The 21,959-nt window shown below is 40.5% G+C and overlaps 1 protein-coding gene across 3 annotated transcripts in view; it reads left to right on the plus strand.

Annotated features, from left to right (window-relative positions):
* Lsamp (limbic system associated membrane protein) overlaps window positions 1–21,959 on the plus strand; it is a 620,698-nt gene that overhangs the window by 562,244 nt on the left and 36,495 nt on the right. For all 3 annotated transcript variants that reach the window (XM_052740699.1, XM_052740700.1, XM_052740701.1), the window contains exons 4-6: window positions 8,067–8,201; window positions 19,125–19,245; window positions 19,729–19,877. In XM_052740699.1, the coding sequence (XP_052596659.1) occupies window positions 8,067–8,201; window positions 19,125–19,245; window positions 19,729–19,877 (405 nt within the window). The remainder of the gene's footprint in view (window positions 1–8,066; window positions 8,202–19,124; window positions 19,246–19,728; window positions 19,878–21,959) is intronic.

Genomic DNA, 21,959 nt, shown 5'->3' on the forward strand with positions numbered 1-21,959 from the left:
TGTGTGTGTGTGTGTGTATGTGTGTGTGTTCATGTACACATGCGTGCTTGTACTCACTCGTGGATGCAGGTACCCACAAAAGACAGTAAAGGGTGTTGGGTTACTTGAAGTTGGAGGGACAGGTAATTGTGACTGTTCCACCATGGGAGCTAGTAACCTAACTCAGGTCCTCTACAAAAGTTTTTGACTCATCTCTCCAGCCCCAAAATATCAGTATCTCTTTTTCTTTTGGACTGTGCTGGAGATTAAATCCAAGGCCTTAAACATGTCAGACAAGTGCTCCACCACTGACCTACAGCCTCAGCACTCACTGGCGTATTAGATCTCTATCTAGGGGTATGCCTTTCAGTGTTATAATGAGTTACAGGGCACCTTCAGACTCTCTAGAATGCCTCTGTATCTGTGCCAGTGGCTCCAGCCAGTTTCAAACTCAGCTTTGAGCTTTCTAGTTTAGACTTTGCTAACAGTGTCTTGTCATATGCGAGCCAACTGTGCAGCCTTTGTGTGAGGTCTTCTGAACCTCACTTACTTAAACCCCTGCCTCAAATCTGCACTATTTCACGAACCTATTTCAATAGGTTCCAACATTTTGCTGCCCCCCCCTGACAGGTACATCAGACAATATCAGCTCTTCCTACAGAGCATAATGCACAATGCGGAGTACACAATATCACCATAGCAATTCTCAAAATAAATCCCATGGAGAGCTAAATATAGGTGATCTTGATTTTATTCTAATACCAAGTACCAATGTCCGTATACTCGTGGGCATACAGTAAAGAATTTCAAGACCCAGGACTGGAAAGGATGTGTGGATGGTGGCCCCAACGGGGATGCTGAGCTTACACAATGTCAGCTAGCCGATATTGTGTGCGAAAGCAAAAAAAAAAAACGCAAATAGGAATGAATTTGATCTCTTTGGATGTCAGAGAAAACAAAAGCTGGGGTGTTCTTATTTGGCCCATGCTCGTTCACTGAGACAAAGCCAGCTGTGACTGTCTCCTGGCCTTATACCTGTCACTCGTTTCTGACCACACTCTTGGGGAATGCCGAAGGCATGGAGTCAGTTTACATATGTCACTATTGTGTTTTGCTATTCAAATAGGAAACATTAGTTCTATCAGAGTAGCCCACCCCTTCCTGTCCACACAATTCAAACATCCCAACGGTCAAATACCTCTCTAGAAAGCTTGTTCTTCTTTCGTCTGTCTGCCTAACACTTCCCCATTATCATCCTGAATCTATCCTTTCCACATGGTTGCTGGTTTTTCTTCATCTTCTTCAGTGCACGGTGCACCCTGTTTCTTGTTCGCTTGTGATTGCTGCTTCTGTCAATCACTCACAGCTCCCTTTCCAAGTTGAAAGTGTGGGTGAGAAGTGGTTTCCACCTTAGGATAGCAACATTGTCAAATACCAAAGGGTCTCTCAGATGGAATATGAAACTGAGAAACAAAAACTTCAAAGCATACAGAGAGAAACACACTGGAGATATAAGCAAAACCCCAGTGCAGGCATTCTGTTGATTTATTGTTCTTTCCCTCTTCCTTTTCTTAACATTTTTGTGTAGAATGTGCTGTGTAGAAATGTAGAGAAGGAGCAAAAACAGGAATACATAGGCATGTCCTCAGGAATATATATATTACAAAAGGAACCATAAGAACAGACACTTGTTACAGCAGTTGAAGTTCACCCAGGAAACTTCAAATGGCATCATTGATTTGTGATGCTTTTTCCTTTTGTGTGTGTGTGTGTGTGTGTGTGTGTGTGTGTGTGTAAGTTCATAGATGGCCTCTGCTGTCTTTACTCTCATCTCCAAACACAGACTCATAAAACACACATATACACATACCCTGCAAGATAAGTTTTTGTTCTTTGCCTTTCATTAAACTCTATGTGTGCTTGTGTTTATAGCTAATGTGTTTATATCCACTTTTATGTAAGTATTCAAATTTAGGTGAGTAAAGGGAATGCCATTTCAAGCACATTTTCCCCTTAAGGAAAGATTGATCTGCTTTGAAACTCTTCTTGGAGCACAGAAAGAAATGATTTGTTTATTTCTAAACAGACAAGAGTCCTCTGAATTCTGCATTGTTAAACCCACAAAACATTAACATTTATCAAGTTTCATGAATTGCACTTCTTGAATCTCAAATAAAAGAAAAAGAATTACAGATCTCTTAATGAGTTATAAAGTAGAAGACCTTTAAAATGAACTGTTTTATGTCAAGCAGAAATTGTCATATCCTAGGGAAAAAAATTAAGAATAGCCTACTGCATTTACTGAGTAAATATTAGAGGGCTAGTGAATTTTCATATTAGGGTTTGGTTTAATAACTCTCCCAATCTCTCTCTCTCTCTCTCTCTCTCTCTCTCTCTCTCTCTCTCTCTCTCTCTCTCTCTCTCTCCTGTGTTTCTCTGTCCCTGTGTCTCATTTCTGTGTCTCTGTGTCTCTGTGTCTCTGTGTCTCTCTCTCTGTCCCTCTCTCTCTTCTCTGTGTCTCTCTCTTTCTCTCTCTTCTCTGTGTCTCTCTGTCTCTGTCTGTCTGTCTGTCTGTCTGTCTCTCTCTATCCCCATCATTGTGGGAGGGGAAGAAAGAGTAAGAAAATGGAGAAGAACAGAGGAGGGAGAAGAAAGAAAGAAAGAAAGAAAGAAAGAAAGAAAGAAAGAAAGAAAGAAAGAAAGAAAGAAAGAAAGAAAGAAAGAAAGAGGAGGAGGAGCTCCATGAAAGTGTATTGAGTTGCAAATGACTGCTTGTTTACAAGGACTAGTTGACCTTGTAAACTCAGTTTCATCAAAGCAGATATTGTCCTCAGCATAGCACCTGGTATACTCTAATAGGTGTTATTTCTAGCTGCTTCACCTCCACACTGGGGAACACCGAAGAGGATGCTTCCCTCTTGCCATTAGCTCTGGGCTCTTCTTTCCGACTCATGAAGACATATTAAAAGAACTAATAATGCACAACTTGAATAAACAGAGACTAAAGGGGAACATGATAATTGAGTGCAATGTGTGAAAGGTAGGGATTCTGAAGAAGACAGGGCGTTATTTGGCCTATAGCTGAATTATTGCCAGAAGACACAAAATTACACTAAGCAAAGGGTAATTTTAAACTAAACACCAAACACCAGAATAAACATAACACCCATCAGAGTGAGCAAAGTGGTTGAGATGTTTAAAATACAAAAATGTTGAAATTAGCATTTTAAGCAAAGTTTATACAGGGCAGACGATAACAGATTGGAATAAGGGAACAATCTAAATTGTGGTTATTGCGCAAGTTCTCCAGACAACTTAAATGGCAGGTTATGGGTCACTTTCTGGACCTGAGAAGTTTTTGAAAGGACAGGAAATGGTGATGGAATCCTTGAGTGGCCAGCAGCTAGATAGTGTGACTGAGAGAACCCATGCCTCTATGGGCAGACACACAAGTAAAAGGAAAAACACCAGAGACTTTGAGTTGCACTTCAGCATTTCCTGGTTCACAGTTCATGCGGCTTATTGCATACTTTAAAACAAAGAATTGCAGTTGCTGAGACAAAAGGAAAAGCATCTTGTCAGGACTGTGTCTGCAGGGGTTCAGCTGGTTGCTGAAGCAAGGACTCCACATAGCATTGACATCCTCAGGACATAACAAGCAATGCCCCTATCCAGCCTTTAACAGCAGTATACTCTACCCACAGCAAAATGGTACTCTATTAGGATCATTAAAAAGGAATGGATTTTTATGATGGCTTCCATACTTGGTTCCATTCTCTTAAGCTATATGAGGTGTTGTAACTACCTCTAGTACCTGCTTCTCTTCCTTAATTCTGTTCAGCTGTGCCCCAGCCCATGAGGACAGCTATAATAATAATAAAAAAACTATGGGTGGCTTACAAACAACAGGAACTTGTTTCTCACTGTTCCAGACGTTGGGGAGTCCAAGATCAGCGTGCCTGCATATACATTGTCTGGTGAGGGCTCATTTACTCACTCACAGAAAACTATTTGCTGTTCTATCATTATGGGGCCCATTCCCATGCTCTTATCATCTCCCCAAGACTGTACTTCCAAATTGCACCACATTGTAAATTAAGTTTCAACATTCGAATTATGGAAATGGCCAACTAGTAAACCTGTATCAGGCTACCTCAATGGCAAACCTCATGCGTGGGGATGCTATGAGTGAGAAACATCCCAGGAGGTTTACAATCTGGAACTCTGGATTTCTAGCAATAGAAGACCTGTGCTTGCTGTCCTATTACTCTGAACTAATGAGAAATTCTCAAGTGAAGTCATAGATATAATGCCTTACAGGTAGCCCTCTTCTGGGCTTAGGCAGAATCTAAAAGCAAGAATGCCAGCAATGCCTGCATTTTTGCAAGAGGATCCAGAAGAAAGGAAAGGGCAAAAGACAAGGTGCATACAGAGGTCTTCTCCAATATTGTAAATGATTGTCAGGTTGGTTGAATGAGGGAAAGTCATGTACTTTATTCTACCAGAACGTCTTCACTCTAGTGAGACTCTAGCCAGGTGTTGTAGTCTGGAAATAGAGGAAGCACTAGAGTGGAGGAGGCTCTCACGGGAGGATAAAGGAAATCTGCCTCCCTCATGTGTATTATCGTGGGAGGAAAATGCCTCTTTCCTTCTCAAGTAATATTGGGGAAGTTCTTCTACAGACATGAGACTGAAAGTTTATCTGATGAGGATTTGCTTTATTGGCTACTTTTCAGGAAAAAAAAAATTAGATTAATTAACATGTGCATTGGTGTATAAGAATCCCAAACCCCAAATCCAATAAGTGTGGCTTTATTTTCTTTCATTCTTTGAATATTTACCCTCAGAGGTTCCCTCTTCCCAAACTAGTAAAGCCTGAGTGAATACTGCCCAAAGTATCTTTCCCCCACAACAGGCTTATTTCTTAAAGAAAATAAAATGTAAGGAAGGGATCCATGACCCCTCCTCCTATTTCTTGACATGTTGTGAGAATTGAAAAGAATGCAGTGTTTCAGCCATTCTCAAGCCTGTACCAATTCTCATTCTCCTATTGAAGATTCCATACTCACTTAAGAATAAGGTTTGTCCAGAAGTCCAGTCGAAGAGAGAGAAGAAGGATTCTGTGAGCAATGGGCATCAAGATCATGATGGGGAAACCTACAGAGACAACCAAACCAAACTAGTGGGAACTCATGAAATTTAGACCAACACCTGTGGAGCCTCCACAGGACTGGGCTAGGCCCTCTGCATAAGCGAGGCACTTGTGTAGCTTGATCTGCTTGGGGCCCCCAGGCAGTAGGATCAGGATCCATTCCTGGTGCATGAGATGGTTTTTTGGAGCCAACTACCTATGGTGGGACACCTCGCACAGCCTTGAGGCAAGGGGAGGGGCTTGGACCTGCGTCAACTGGATGTACCAGGCTCTGCTGACTCCCCATTACTTTCTTGTAGGAGGGAATGGGGAGTGGGTTGGAGGGGGGAAGGCTGGAGGGGTAGGAGGGGGGAAGAGGGGGATCTGTGATTGGTATGTAAAACGAATAAAAAATTTCTTAATAATGAAAAAAAAGAATAAGGTTTGTGGGTTTGGAAGAGGGCTGGGGAAGAAATCTGAAAGCCCTTGTAGTCATCTTTAACACTTCTTCTTTTTTTTTTTTTTTTTTGTTTTTGGTTTTTCGAGACAGGGTTTCTCTGTGTAGCTTTGCGCCTTTTCCTGGAACTCACTTGGTAGCCCAGGCTGGCCTCAAACTCACAGAGATTCACCTGGCTCTGCCTCCTGAGTGCTAGGATTAAAGGCATGTGCCACCAACGCCCGGCCTATCTTTAACACTTCTTATAGGCAGAGTTTCTCTGTTTCCTGGCAGCCTCTCCCAAACAACCACTCAAAGACTTATTATTAGTTATAAATGTTCAACCCATAGCTCAGGCATGTTACTTCTAACTCTTATATTTTAAATTAATCCATATTTCTTATCTACCTTCTGCCATGTGGTGGTATCTTCTTTCAACATGGCATGTTCATTCTGCATCCCTCTGTATCTGCTTGAAACTCCCAAGACTCTACCCTTCTTCCTCTCAGCATTCTCTCTGCCCTGAAAATCCTGTCTAGCTATTGACCAGTCAACTTTTTTTATTAACAAAGAGAGCAACACATCTTCACAGTGTGCAGAAGGACCATTCCACATCAACTTCTTGTTGTAATCTATCATTACTTTTAGACCCAATCAAGTAACCTCTTACACATTCTACATATTCTACATTCTACATCTATAATATAAATTCCTGCCTGATTACATGCTTGAAGATGGGGAAGGGAAAACATAGGTGTAAATTAACCATTTGGAAATAATATCCCAAGATATATCTTAGAGCAATGGTGCAGCATTTTCATTACAAACATGTCCTATCCAGTATACACTAAGTCCAAACTAAATAATTTTATATCATTACAGCCAATTCCCTGTTTAGAATAGTTTTCTCAAAGCTTGATGGTTGGCAGGGATTTGAAGCATCTAGTGTTCCTGAGAGTTGTGTGATAGAATGCTATCAAAGAGGTCCTGTGTTCTGCTGGGAGTCTAGTTAGCAGGCTTGAAGCTTGGTTGACATATCGAAACAATGAACTCATGTCCATGCTGGCTGGATGTTATGTTGATTTGGCCATTAGGGGATTTTCAGGAAAGGAACAGCTTGTGGCATTTGAGCACAGCCATTAATTGGTACCGTTTAGTGTAGCATGACGAGGAGCAAGATTCCATCATGGGGGCAGGACTGTTTTGCCACCCTTCCCAGCTGCTCTGTGCTAACCCAATGGGCAATGGAGTTTTGAATTTGGGCAGGTGAGGGACGTAGAATTTAATTAAAGTTAAAGTCCACAGACCTTCTGTCTAAGCCCTAGCTAAGCTCTTTCTGTTGCCCAACCTCCTTGTCCACCTTCTCTTTCCTCTTTAATGTCCCCCCCACACACTTTTTTCTTCTTTCAATCTATTCAGAAAAAAAAAGTTCATTTAATCAGTTAGGTACCATGTGAGAGTTTAAAAGATTTTTCTATCTAATTTTTCTTTATGAAAACAAAAACATTCAATTTTGTAAATTGTTCCAAAATGGGGCCTCTCTGCCTCTAATTCCAACTGTTAATCCCGTGATGTGTAGTTTCCGACGTCCAGACTTGGCAACACAGTCTATCACCAAACACACCATCAGCCTCATGCTCTCATGCATCTACCCATGGCTTGAAAGCCTGGATGGTAATGTAAAACAAATACAGCATAGCTTCAAGATAAGGATTAGCACAGGGTTTAGTCTTAAAGATTTAGCTCTATTTTTAAAGTGTGTGTATGTGTGTGTGTGTGCGCGCGTGTGTACGTGCGAGGGCATTGAGTTCCTGGGAACCACAGTCATAGATGGTGTGAGCTGCTTGATGTGCTGGTAATTGAACTTGAGGGCTATGGAAGACCAGCAAGCTCTCTCTACTACTGAACCATCTTTCCAGTCCTGGCGTATGATTTTTGTTGAAAGCAAGATCCACATACATCAGAAGACTGGCATTTGTCACAAGCTAGTCATTTTCTAATAGCTACTTTGGTGTAAGAGCATGCCTAGTAGTGTAAGGATGATAACAGTGCATATTTCTGGTGCTTCATGCTGTCTCCTGCCCCTACCTTGTTCCAAATACTTGATCAGTGACAGACAGATATGAATGTTTGAGCACTCTGGCCTCTTGTCTTTTGTTTTCAGGACAACATTGAAAAGGGACATGTGTGGTCCCCAGAGTCCCCAAAGGACAGAGTCAGGGGTTTTCGGTTTCTAGGGATTTAACCTGACATCATGACCTTGTTTGGCTTCATTCTCTTCCAGCTCCCATTTCCCAGATCCTCTGTTTTCCCTCAAAACACTTCCCACTTAATCACGTTCAGAACAAACTTTATCTTGGGGCCTGTGTCTGTAGAATTTGACCTCAGACAAAGCATGTTGTCAAATTAATGAAAAACCGTGCTGATTTATTGCTTTAAAGAAAGGAGGATGGGGAGAAGCAATCTGTAGCACATTTTAGATTTATAAAAAACAATCATTTAATTGTCTGTTTTTTTCAGGAAGGGAATTTGAAGGAGAAGAAGAATATCTGGAGATCCTAGGCATCACTAGGGAACAGTCAGGCAAATACGAGTGCAAGGCTGCCAACGAGGTCTCCTCTGCGGATGTCAAACAAGTCAAGGTCACTGTGAACTGTGAGTACAAAAGCAGCAGGTGTTCCAGGCCCAGGGCACACCTCCACTTCCAGGGAGATCCACAGATTCCATTATCGAAAGCTCATAGCATTTCAAGCAGGTGTTCTTCTGGTCAGGGATGCACATTTATATACCGGACACTTCCAAGGGCGAGACTTGGCCTTTGAATTTGATAAATCAACTTTTCTGATTCTAAATATAACCGGTGATACATTTCACAATAGTCTCTGTCTTTTATTCAGACTGTGAAATTAAGAAAACATCATCAGACACCACTTGAATTACTGGTAGTCACTGTCGTAGAGCCTGTGGACACCAAGGTCATATTACTTTGGGAAAGGCAGCAATCCCTATCTACTTTAGCTGGAATTTTTATCTTCATGCATTGTTTGTCAGAAGAGAATAGCCTCAAGATTATATTTTATCCTCTGCTATTTAACTAATTGGCCTTGGGAACAAATTCAAGCTCATTTGGTCAGATACTGTGTGTCCCTGATGGCCAAAAGGGATGCCTGATAAGTTAATTTTGGTTATCTATTTCTCCTAAAGCCTGGGCATTAGAAATGAAGATTTCACTAAGATGCATAGGTAAGTGGGCGTACTTTGAACTTGTCAGATGAAAGGCTCCTTAGATGTAGTTCAAAGTGGAAGGAGGGAGTAAGAGGGGATCTATAAGATGTGTGTCACCCAGCAAAGGAATTGAAACTTTGTTTATCTTACTCAATTAGCAGTGTCCTTCTATAGCATTCAAATTCAAGTTTCTAACCACATAACTGTGGCTAATGACAGGACAGAGCGGTATCTTGACATGCCTTCCTTTTTCTCTCTCTATTTTTCTATCTATATATCTGTATCTATCTATTGTTTGTGTATGTGAATATGTGTTATGTGTATCACCACATTCATACCCTTTATACACACATATATCCATCTATGCACACAAACACACACACACACACACACACACACACACACACACACACACACACACACACACATGCACCAATGCATGCATACGTAAGTTCTTTATCCCACTTCTGAAGTGTATTTTAATCTACAATGAATTACATTTTTTCATGTTAAGTCTTTCATGCTGTTGCCTCTGTGCCAGAGCCAGTACAAATGCTCTCTAGTCTTCTAACAACCCTGACAAAGCACACAGAACCAACTCCACTTTAAAGCTTAAGAAACCAAAGCCTGAGGCCGGGTGGTGGTGGCGCTCACCTTTAATCCCAGCACTCAGCAGGCAGAGGCAGGTAGATCTCTGAGTTTGAGGCCAACCTGGTCTACAGAGCAAGTTCCAGGAAAGCCACAGATACAGAGAAACCCTGTCTTGAAAACCCAAGAAGAAAAAAGAAACCAAAGCCTGAGTTCAGGAAATCACCTACCCAAAGCGACACAAAAAGCAAAGGGATTCAGCCTCAGGTCTGTTTAATTCTAAAGCCCAAACTTTTCAAGGAAGAAGAGGAGGAGGAGGCATTCCAATTATCTCTAATGCTCCACACGGCTTCCGTTTAGGGATTTAAGCATGTTATTTAATCTCAGGGTAATCCAAGGAGATAAGCATCTATAGTCTTGCTGTGGATATTTGGAACTGAGCTTTAGAGAGTTCAGAAATCTTGCTTAAGGTGGTTCAGCCTGTGCTGGAATGCCCTGGTCCCCAGGGCCCAGTCCAGCCAGCCTTTCAGCTTTCTGAAATGGGCAGTGAAGACTTCGAAGTGTACCTAGGGGAAACCAATAGACACAGCACTGAACTACACATTTATGGTCTCATTTTGAAGAGCAAGGGGCTGCATTTGATGAGCTGTGAAGTGCTTTTATCCCTGGCTGTCTCCAATTTTTTAGTAATAGAGTTTTGAAATGCCAGTATTACTATTCTTTTGCAGTACTGGGTGTGTTTCAAAGACACATTAATGATCTCAATGTTATAAAATGCTTTAGGTCCTTTTTTCACATGAAAGGCAATTTCTCTGGGTGTTTATATAAGTTTATAATTAGGTTAGTTAACTTCCTTTATGCGCACATAGCCATGCTATCATCCGCCGCCTCTTCTCTGACTTTTGGAGTCAAGATTTCATTTTCTCTTAATTGACCTTCAACTTAATTAGGTTTCTGAAAGTCCAATCATGTAGTAAATAGAAAATATTTATGCTTCCATTGTATGAAACATCAAAGTGGTCTGGATTGTAGATGGTTTCCAAGATCAAAGCCAGCCGCCTGGGTCCTGTTATTATTGAAGCAATTAGTCTGACATTGCTCCCTCTTCACTGTCCCCAAAGTGTAATTTAGAATGGGAAAAATACTGATCATTTTCAAGAAAAATTTTATGAAAATATGAACTTTTGCCAGTGATGAGTGAATCACTGAATATGGACAGAGCCTACAGATTCTCAAAAAGTAACTTGGAACAGATTACATGGACACGTTGAGTTCAATTAAACACCCGATGTGCTCCAACCAAGAGGAACAAGAATGTGCCTGGCCCTGTAAAACTATCCAGCAAGTGTTAACTGAAGGTATAGATAGAAAACTCTCTCATAATATTTTTCCAAACTCCAGAAATAAATGATGCTGGCTACAAATCAGGGGAAAAAATTCTAATTTCAAATTCCTCTGTGATCACCTTTTTCATCCAAACTTTATAAAGGACATTTATATGAAATCAGTCACCACACCAGAAATCCTGTTCAAATAAGCCATGGTACCCAAACATAGTTGCATTGTGTAAATAGATGAGGTTTCAGGGATTGAATTAAAGAACTGTGTTTGTATCTTCTGGATATTTCGATAGAGAAATATCCAGGAGCGTTTTGTCACTTCACCTGAACCTTCCTTCTTTTCTTTAACCTGAGGTCTCTTCCGTTCCAAACCAGAGGCTTCAGGATTAGGTCAGGCAATCAGGATGGCTAAGAAAACTACTGGTGGGAGAGATTATCATAATGAACATACCCTGGATACCACTAAAAAAAAGCCATCTTAGCACTGATAACTTTCCCATTGCCACTCATTGATTCATTTACTCGGTTACCAGCAGATGTTGTTGCAGGACACATAAAGGCTAGCACAGTAAGGAGGGGAAACATAACAGTTTCACCCGTTGAGCTCACAGCAGATTCTGTAGCCTCTCCTTTTTATTTCTCTTAGATAACCTGCCTCTGTGGTAGGTCTGTATCGTTGCACATAGCCATTTTACATGCAAAATCCATTTTCTAAGTGGTAGGAGGTCCTGGCACCTATAGAAAGCTAAATCATGGGCTCAAAAATCTTTGTCATTATATAAACTTGGTGGAATTTATGCAGTGGACGAGCCTTTTGACTTTCTGTGTCTTATGTAGCCACAGATTTCTTTCAGCTATCAACCAGAGACATACTATCTTTTCTCTACAGGTTCTAGGTACACGGTCTCTGTTGCAGCTTCCATTATGCATTTACAAGTCCCTAGGATAGTATCTGTCATATAGTAAATGTTCAGTAAATGCAGGCTGTTGGAAGGCTGCTTCTAGATCTCATTCTTTCCTCTCCCCTATTGATAAGCTAATGTTCCCACCTTCTGCCCATAGTTCCTTCTGAGTGGCTCACATTGTCACCTTTTGCAATGTCTCTTTCTTCTTCATCTGCCTTTCACCCAACTCTGCATGTAAAACTAACTGTCTCACCCTAGACAAATAGTAGGGGACATGAGACATGGATATTTCCACAGCTCTTATACATGATATGTGTTGATTTAGAGAAAACTGAAGGAAGTTAGGCAAACAGGATTGAAGACACCTGTTGGGTATACACATGTGTATGGGTACCTACAAAGGCCAAAGGAAGGCATGGGATCCCCAGGTTCTGGAGTTACAGACAATTATAAGTTTCCAGGTGGCTACTGAAAGCCAAACTTGGATTCTCCAGAAGAGCAGCAAGCATATGTAACCACTGAGCAATCTCTCTAGCACCTAAATGTGTATTTTCACTATACTCTGCAGTACTCAGATGCAAAAGTGACCTGATGAGGAAATTGTAGAATGAGATCTTCTCTAGTTATTCGTGTCAACACCTATCCAGGATCTGTGCTGATCTTACTTTTTCCAAATAACATTTTCACTTATTTTTCAAGAATTTCATGGAATATACTTAATCATAGTTATTCTCCTCTCCCAGCCCCTCCATCACCTCCCTACCCCTCAACTCTCCTGTTTCATGTTCTCTCTTATAGACATGGAATATAAGCATTCTCTGACACAAAGTCAAAAAACTTGTGAATGACAGACTTAAGACTCCTAGATCTAACGCAGTAACTTTCCATCCACACACAAGAGAGTAATAGTGATAATTAATATAACCACTTTGGATGTTAAACGTGCTCTTTACATATGATTTTATATATTTGCTTTACATCTGTGTACAATATAGGAAGTTGTCATCATCTGCATTCATAGGCAAGGGACTAAGGAAAGAGGTGTCTATGGTAACAGTGGAGACACAGGAGGAAATCAAACCTACGTCTTCTGACTCCTAATGTAGAAATAAAGCAACTATGTTGTTTATTTCTATGTCGTGACATTTTTTTCAGCACTCTGAAAATAGAAATCTGCAACATTTGCTTTTCAAGCTCACTTAAATAATATTTTTTCTTTAGTAAGAGTCTATTCCTGGTACTGGAGAGATGGCTCAGTGGTTAAGAGTACTTATTGTTCTTGCAGAGAACCTGGGTTTGGTTCCCAGTACTCACAGGGCCAGGAAAGCTTACTACCACCTCTAAGTCCAGTTACAGTGGATCTGATGCTCTCTTCTGACCTCCCAGGGCACCAGGCATGTGAGTGGTGCACAGACATAATATGTGAGCAAAATGTTCATGCACATAAAATACATAAATCTAAAAATAAAATGAAAGAACTTATTCAAACAAATAAAGTAGATCAGAGATGTTCAGAAATGGTTGACCTGGATCTGCATCCATACTTCAGCAAATACTGGTCATATGAATTTGAACAAGTTACTAACCCTCTATAAATCTGCTTTCTTGTTTTCTAACTAATGCCCAACTCTTAGGGCCTTCATTTGGATGAATAAGGGTGTCTAACATCTAAAACAATACTCACAGATGCATATAGTACTTGTAAATTATACCCTTTATTTAAAGTTTATGGTTTTATGCATTTCCCCCCAATATTAGAAAGATAAATGAATGAGAGTTTTTTGCCTAAGCCACTATTATCCTTGTATTACCATTCGGATGGAAAGAATACTGTTATCAGTGATGTAAGAATCTGAAAGCGCTGATTACTGTTTCCAGGACCTGGAATTTTGAAGTAATAAAAACTGGAGGAGTCATTTGACAACAGTAAGCTCCTCCAACATCACATGAAGAGAGACAATGAATCTCTCTGTGCAGCATTTGTAAGAACCACATTTTTGTTATAACCATCTTTTGAGCAAGGACACCTATTATTTTTACTATATTAGGCAGACTACAATATAATTCATTATAATATTTCTTAGTCTCACCTACACAGAATTAATTCCAAATGAACTTTGAAATGTCCATTCCCATGGGCCATGGAAGAAGACCTGCTTTTGTACTCCTTATCAGTAGCTATGAATTGACTTTGGAAAAGGGAACTTGCTGGGTTGTTTTTTTGTTTTGTTTTGTTTTGTTTTGTTTTGTTTTTCGAGACAGGGTCTCTTTGTGTAGCTTTGCGCCTTTCCTGGAACTCGCTTTGGAGACCAGGCTGGCCTCGAACTCACAGAGATCCGCCTGCCTCTGCCTCCCGAGTGCTGGGATTAAAGGCGTTCGCCACCACCGCCCGGCCCAACTTGCTGGGTTTTAAAAGAAGGAAGCAATTGGTTGGGCTTGGTGATTGACCAGAGTCACTCTTTTCTGAATAATGCACTTAACCCTAGTTTCTAGTCAGCTTTTCCCCTTGCTAAGGCCTCTGATGGGTAAATGAACAGTTTGTTGCTTACCTGCTCCTGTGTCACACAAATGCAGAAATAAGGATGAACATGAAAGATACAAATGCTTGCATGTTAGAGGTCAAAAATAGAAGTAGTATCTTAGCATATTCAACTAGACACATACACACACACACACACACACACACACACACACACACACACACACACACACACCAGGTGCCCTGGGCTGGGTTGTCTACCTATATGAGAACAGGAAGGAGAGATTCCAGATCTAGCTTTGAGAGACAGAAGCCCCCAGCTCCCTGTCCAAAAGCTAAATTCCAACAGGACAAAGAGGACTAGCTGGCTATAGTGTCACAGGCCTATGATCCCAGCTATTCTCTTAAAACAGAAGGGTCCATATCCAAGGAGAGTATAAGCAACAAAGTAAGACACTGTCTCCAAAACAAAGACAGACAAAAAAACAAAAGGGACAAAGAGAAAAAATGAAACAAACAGGACCAGTGTGTTTCCAATTTTTTTTTAATCAGAAAAACAAGTCAACAAACAAACATTATCCCCCAAGTAATAGGCACCAATTAATAGATACATTAAGTAACTACATGGACTTAAACAGTCAGAGCAAGGAATACTCTGCAAAACTATCCATCTGGGACCTGTGATTCTGGTGCAATGGCAGAGGGATTTGAAGGAATGCACCATAGTAATATCATGTTAAAACACTACAGCTCTGAGTGTGTCCAGTAAGCTGGTGCTGGTGCAGATGCTGGTGCCAGTGGTGCTGGGGATGCTGGTGGTGCTGATGTGAGTGCTGGTGTGGGTGCTGGTGTGGGTGCTGGTGGTAGGATATGAAGGTGTGGTTTTTTTCCTTGTCTGTGTAAATGGCAGAGTAAAGAAGCCTCTGTCTTCACTAAGGATTTGCCAATTATGTGCATGTAGCTATAGAAACAAACATTTCTTAAGATTCATTTTCCAATATTGAGTAATTAAACAAACTGCAGAATCAGACTCAAAATTGTCTTTCCCACCGACATCTGTTGACCATTGTGCTACAAACTGGGAAGTCATGGGTATCTGAAGAACATAAAAATGGTGAAAATAAGTGAGGATGCACAATTAGTTATTTCACTGCTGGTCATCTCTACCTTCTTCATTTATTCTGTGTGTGTGATGCATGTACATGCACGTGCTCGTATGTGTGCATGTCTCCACATGTGTGTATATAGGTGCACATGTGTGCATATGTGTGAGGGACAGAGATCAACTTTAGATGTCTTCCTCTATGATTCTGTACCTTATTGAGTTTTGGGTTTTTATTTTGTTTTTGTTCTTGTTTTTTATTCTTCTGTTTTGATTTGTTTGTCTGTTTTTTGAGACAGGGTTTCTCACTGAACATGGAGTCCATGAATTGGCTGGGCTGACTGGCCAGTGATCTATCTATCTGCCCCCACCCAATTCTGGCATTCTGGACATGCACCAACATGCTCAACTTTACAAATGGATCTGATCTCGGATCCTCATACATTTGCGTCAAAGTCAACTCACTGAGCCATCTTCTCCCACTATTTGTGTACCTTATTTTGATGGATGACATCTCTTTATCACAAAAACAAACAAACAAACAAAAAACCCTGGGTGTTTTCCTTCTATCCCTTCCTCCCTTGTTCTTTACATCTAGCCCCTTTCTAGGTGATCATTTCTGGGGCCCTGTATATTCCAAATCTGTTCTCTTCTTCACATACTTTTGTCATAAACTCAATGCAGAGTATTTCTAAATCCCTTCATCAGCTCCCAAATGGACCTCCCCTGCTGCTAGTTCGGCGCCTTATTGATGAGGAAATTGAAGCGGTGTGACTCTGGACAAAGCACTAAACTCTCTCATAAGGGAGAACACTGAGGGGCCGACCCTCAATTTGAGCTAAAGTGTATCGAATTTAAATCTAAGCTTATAACCTCCTCTATTTTATATTCCACCCTGTAATGAATCTTTTTCTGTCCTGCCAGCCAGCTCCCAAATAATGACATGGGGACCTCTTATTAATTATGAAAGCTCAGCCTTGGCTTAGGCTTAGACCTGTCCTCGACTAGCTCTTATAACTTAAATTAACTCATTTATATTAGCCTACATTCTATCACATGTTATTACCTACTTCCATCTTGAACCTCCAGTTTCCTCTCTGTGTCTCCTGGCATCTCCCTCGATTACCTAGATTCCTCCTCCTACTTCCTCTCTCTGCCCAGAAGTCCCGCCTATACCTCTTGCCTACCTATTGGCCATTCAGCTTTTTATTACACCAACCACAGCAATACACCTTCACACAGTGTACAAATATCCCACAACACCATGCCTCTGCCGTTAGATCTACCATCAGCACACATACATCCAATTCCTGCATTATCCTTTGAACTGATGGGTTTCTATGTAGTCAATCATAGAAAGCCTTTTTAATGGAAACTTGCTGATCATTTTAAGTTGTCTCCTTCTTTGAAAAGACAAAGGAGGGGGTGGAGGGCTTAAACTCACCTGGATGGTTCTACAAAGCACAGTTCTGGCTAAGGCTAGGCTCAAAACTCAGGCTTTAGACTTTTTACTCCTGACTGCTAAGACAATCCAGTTTTGAAGAATGGGCTGGAAGAATTGCTAAGCACTTTTAAAGTATAAGTAATATAAGTGATGATCCATGACCCGGGTGGTAGAGTGTAATGAGAGCTCCACACAACCACACTAAAACTATGTCCCAGGACCCCTACTTTCAGTTCAGGGTTTTGTGGTTATTCTTCTGTTTAGTTTTTTCAATATATCATCTTAGCATTTTGTGCCTATAAGAAAATGAGTAGCTAAGTCTTTTTTTTTAGATTTGTTTATTTATTATGTATATGGTATTCTGCCTGCATGTATACCTGCAGACCAGAAGAAGGCACCAGATCTCATGACAGATGGCTGTGAGCCTCCATGTGGATGCTGGGAATTGAACTCAGGAACTCTGGAAGAGCAGCTGAGTCATCTCTCCAACCTGAGTAGCTAAGTCTAAAGCAAAACAGCACCACCAACAACAATGTCCTGACCTGTAGTTTGCATACAGTTTGACAGCATTATCCAAATGTTCCCTTACTCCTTTCTCTCTGAAAGCTCAAAATAAAAAAAAACAATCCGAACTGAAGGTAAAATGAGATGGGAGGAAACTGCACACTGGCCTGATGTTTTTGTACATGATTCTAACTCAGGCTCAGCGTTTCTGTAGACAGAGAACTTTAAAAATGATTCCCAAAACTGTACAAGAAAATCAGAACTAATATAGCCCAGATATTCAAATGAGTCATGTAGGACAAAGTTTGTTTTATTAATTAACTTTTGCCTCCATCAAAGCCGAGCAGATTGATTGGTGATTGGGCTCGTTTTTCTCCATGCACACAGCTAAGTAACCGTTTCCTGGAGAATAAACTTTGGCTTGAAAAATTCTCTTTTTGTGTGTCTCTCTCTATATTTCTGTCTCTGTGTCTCTCTTTCTGTTATCTGTGGGGTGTGTGTGTGTGTGTGTGTGTGTGTGTGTGTGTGTGTGTGTGTGTGTATGTATGTGTATATATGTGTGTGTGTATGTTTATGTGTGTGTGCATGCACACTTACGTGAGGGTGCAGGTGCATATGTACATGGGGGCCTAAGGACAACTTCAAATGTCATCTCCAGAATGTCATCAGATTCCTCTAATAGGCCTTAGAACTCATTAGTGGGGCTGTATCATGAGCTCATGCTAGGTGTGCATTTTTACCCAGGCGCTTGGAATCAAACTCAGGTGCTTATGTTTAAAGGGTAGGTAAGAGCTTTACTGGCTGACCTAACCTTCCTGACCTGGAAAAAAATCTTTTTTCTCAAGATTTACACAGACAAAACACATCACTGGACCCAGGAAGTCATATCTCCCATCTTGTCTTGTCTCCGTGTAGTAGGACTATTTAGAGAACCACGGCAAATTAGACTATCAGATAAGGTTGTTTTTTTTTTTTTGTTTTTTTTTTTTTTTTTACTTCATCTCAAGTCAATTATAGTTTTGTTAGTCCCAGTCAAAGGCAAAAAAAAAAAAAAAATACAAGTCCATATCTTGTGAGTGAGTGAAGGACTGATGTCAAGCAGGTCTTCTGTGCACTATGCGGCACATCATATTGCAACTCATATATAAAGGCCAAGTTTGCTTGGGTCATACATAATAACAGAAGGGAATACACAGGGACAAAGATCAAATAGTGACCCAGGGTAGCTTTCTTGGTTTTTAGTTTCTGGAGTGCTTTGAAAACATATGGCAAAGTATTTGGTTAAGAGTGTTTTAACCTTCTTATCTTCATCAGACTCCTCAAAGCCATCTCTACCTATAGTAATAATAGCAATGAGAAAAAGAAAATGGCCAAATGATATGTTTTCCCAGTGACTAAGTAAATGCACTGCTCTTGGAGAGGCCCTGGGCTCAGTTTCCAAGCATCCATGTCAGATGGCTCACAGCTACCTATAACTCCACTTCAGAATATCCAGTACCCTCTATCGGTTCCAGCACTCAATTCATATATACATACCCACACACAGACATGCATATATACACATAATTAAAAAAAATAAATCTTAAAAACATATCCTTTGGTTTCACCACTTCCTGAAAAAAAATCACAAATAATATAAACAGCAATTGGAATGATTGAGGAGGAGGTTTCATTTCTATAAAATGCTATTATATAAAGTGTTTCATTTTATAAGCCGACGCTCCTTTCCATCAGTCATTTATCACTTTACTTTAGCTTGCTGGTGACGAGTCCCATTTAATTGATCATGAGGCATGTCAACGATGCTTTCATATAATTGCTTTCCTGTCTTTCTCCAACCAGATACCTCTTCTAACTCTACCCCGGGTAGCAATTCCAGAGCCTCCTCCAGCTCTCATGTCAACCTGTATACCCGTTCTTCTTAAAGATTCTCCCACTGCAGCATCCTCTGCCTCTCACATAATAAACCCCTCTATCTGCCCTTACTGCAGATCCACCCACTATCACGGAGTCCAAGAGCAATGAAGCCACCACAGGACGACAAGCTTCCCTCAAATGTGAGGCCTCGGCAGTGCCTGCACCTGACTTTGAGTGGTACCGAGATGACACCAGGTATGTACCAAACCCTCTGTACCCCAAGTTCCAAATCATGATCTCAAAGTCTCCCAGAGCCTAATGGCAAGACCTCAGTCATCTGTCATTTTTGCTCACAATAATAATTGTTGGAAATAATTCCTTTTCAATAACTCCTTTATTACATCACTTGGGGATTATAGCCCTTAGGCTAAACCTAAAAGCACTCAGATAAATTTAAATAGTGAGAAATATGGTCCAGTTGATAATTTCCACCTATATATCTTTCTTGATTGTAGCAGAAACTTAATTTTAATGGAACTCAGCCATTGCTATGCCTTCTCTATGGATGGATATCAATTCTAATAATAGAAATTATGTGATTATAATGAGTAACTGAGGAAAGATAAAAGCCTCTACTCTCTCTCCTCTTTTTAAAAAACTCCAGAGTAAAGAAGAAGAAACCACTAAGCTACACCCTTCATCCCTATCCCTTTTAACTCTTCTATTTATTGCTCTTAGGATAAACAGTGCAAATGGCCTTGAGATTAAAAGCACGGAGGGCCAGTCCTCCCTGACGGTGACCAATGTCACTGAGGAGCACTATGGCAACTATACCTGCGTGGCTGCCAACAAGCTGGGCGTCACCAATGCCAGCCTAGTTCTTTTCAGTAAGTATGCCAAAACACAGCCTGACTTGGTGTAAGTTGCAGGGCTCCCTCACATTGACTTGAAAACCAACCTTCATTCCTTAAAAGTAAACCCAGCCAAAAATAAGAATATTCCGACTGAAACCAGAATGGATGCTCTCGGTCTCTGTGAACAACAAGATTTACAAAGGGGGAGAACTCTTCTCTGTACTCTCTTATTTTGGAAAACTGCCCAGTTTTCCATCTGTGTTTCTTAGTTTCATTTTTTTTCTTGGTTGTTGACTCTTCAGGATGTTCAAAGGACATATATTTCTTTTGTGGTGGCCTCTTTAAGAAGCTGAGATGATTTAAGGGCCAGGAAATGGATGGTTGTTAGAATATGCCAGTAAGAGAGTTACTGAGAAAAGAAATACTCCATGAGAGTGGATGAAGTCCTAGGAAAAGAAGAGGCTGGAAAAAGTAAAATGATTTTACTAGCACAGAAGAAGGGTAGACTGAATGATTAAAGTGCAATATAAAACCTGAAGGGGAGGAGGCTGCAGGATGGTTTCCCTATGACAGCACGGACTTTACTTTTCTGATGCACCATTGGCTGCAGAGGCAGAAGACTGAGAAAGGGCACATTTCTGAAGAGCAGGGAAGACCCTAAAGATGGCTGAGAAAGAATCAGTTTTTTCAAAGGTGAAGATGTTAAGAGACTCCCACTGTGGAGTCTTGATCACTGGCAGCATGTTCAGTCAGGTCTCTAACTCCACAGTCTTGTCAATCAGGGAGCCATAATTCCAGATTCAAATGTCCCTGAGAGGCAGAGTTTGCTGAAGGGGATCATAGAAAGATGATAGTATATGGAACACGGACTCTTCATTTATCAAAAGAAGTAAGGTAAATGGTTAGCCTTCTTAGCTACAAAATTCACTTATATTAAATAGAAAACACTCTAAAAGTTTTATTTTTACTTTAAAATAACAAACAACTAAAAGCTTTTCCCCCCTCTATATGTGCTCAATTGGAAAAAAAAAAAACCATAGCTAGGAAAGATGTCTTCATCTTGTTGTATTCAATTTAGATGAGCCTTCAAGAAAAAAAGATTCTGGGAAGAAAAATCAATTTAAGTGAGAGTTCTCTTCAAAGATAGTATTAAAGCTTTTTGAAAACTGCTGAAGATCTCACACCACTTTTGAAAAACAACAAGCACAAACTACCCTAAACGTGACCTTAACGCTCCTGTTCTTAACTAACTCCCCCTGGCTTTAGTCTGTGGTAGTTTGATGAGATACAGATCAAATGATACATCAGGGTGAAGGTAAAAACTCATACCCTGTTTGCTTGTCTCTGGAGACTAAATGAAAATATTCTGTGCTCCAACTGGAGACATCAATACTCACCAGACACTTAGGGAGCTGTGAGTTAAGAAATGTAGTTACCTCATTCCTCCCTGATATAAGGAAATCCAAAGGTATAGGCAAACCCCAGCTGCAATGATAAATCTAAGATTCTAATAATTCTGACAAATTTAAGGGGACCTGCTCAAGTAGAAAAACATCATACACTTAACAAAAAAGTTTGGAGATCAAAAAGTAGAAAATGCAACAACAAGATTATTTAGAAAAAATGAACAATTACACATCACATTAAGATATATTTCCTTCCCATCCCACAGACAATAAGAAAAGCATGCTGCCTATACAGTTCGAGTAACATATAAAACACTGCCCTAAGTCTGGGAAGGAAACATTGAGGAGAGAATACTCACAGCAGAGAGGCAGAGCAAGGGATGAGTCAGAGATAGTGGAGATACTTGCAGAACTAGTGAAAGGGAAATGCCACATCCCAATGATCCCTGAAAGGACTTAACACGGTAAAATTAAGAAATATCAAGAATCTTGGAGAGTACCAGTTTTTAAACTGAGGATCAGGGGATTGATCAAATATTTCATATCATAAAGACTTTCATGATTTGGGGGACATCATCCTCAATTATGAAGTACACCGTGCTATAACCAGTGGTGGCCATCTTCCCAGTGGTCCCATACTGCCCTCTACACAGCATCACGCATAAGTACCAGTTTTGCATTTAGCAACATGTATACACAGTATATGCCT

The sequence above is a fragment of the Peromyscus californicus genome, unplaced genomic scaffold (assembly GCF_007827085.1).
Source record: "Peromyscus californicus insignis strain IS unplaced genomic scaffold, ASM782708v3 Scaffold_16__1_contigs__length_79575227, whole genome shotgun sequence".
In the NCBI taxonomy this organism is placed as follows: domain Eukaryota; kingdom Metazoa; phylum Chordata; class Mammalia; order Rodentia; family Cricetidae; genus Peromyscus; species Peromyscus californicus.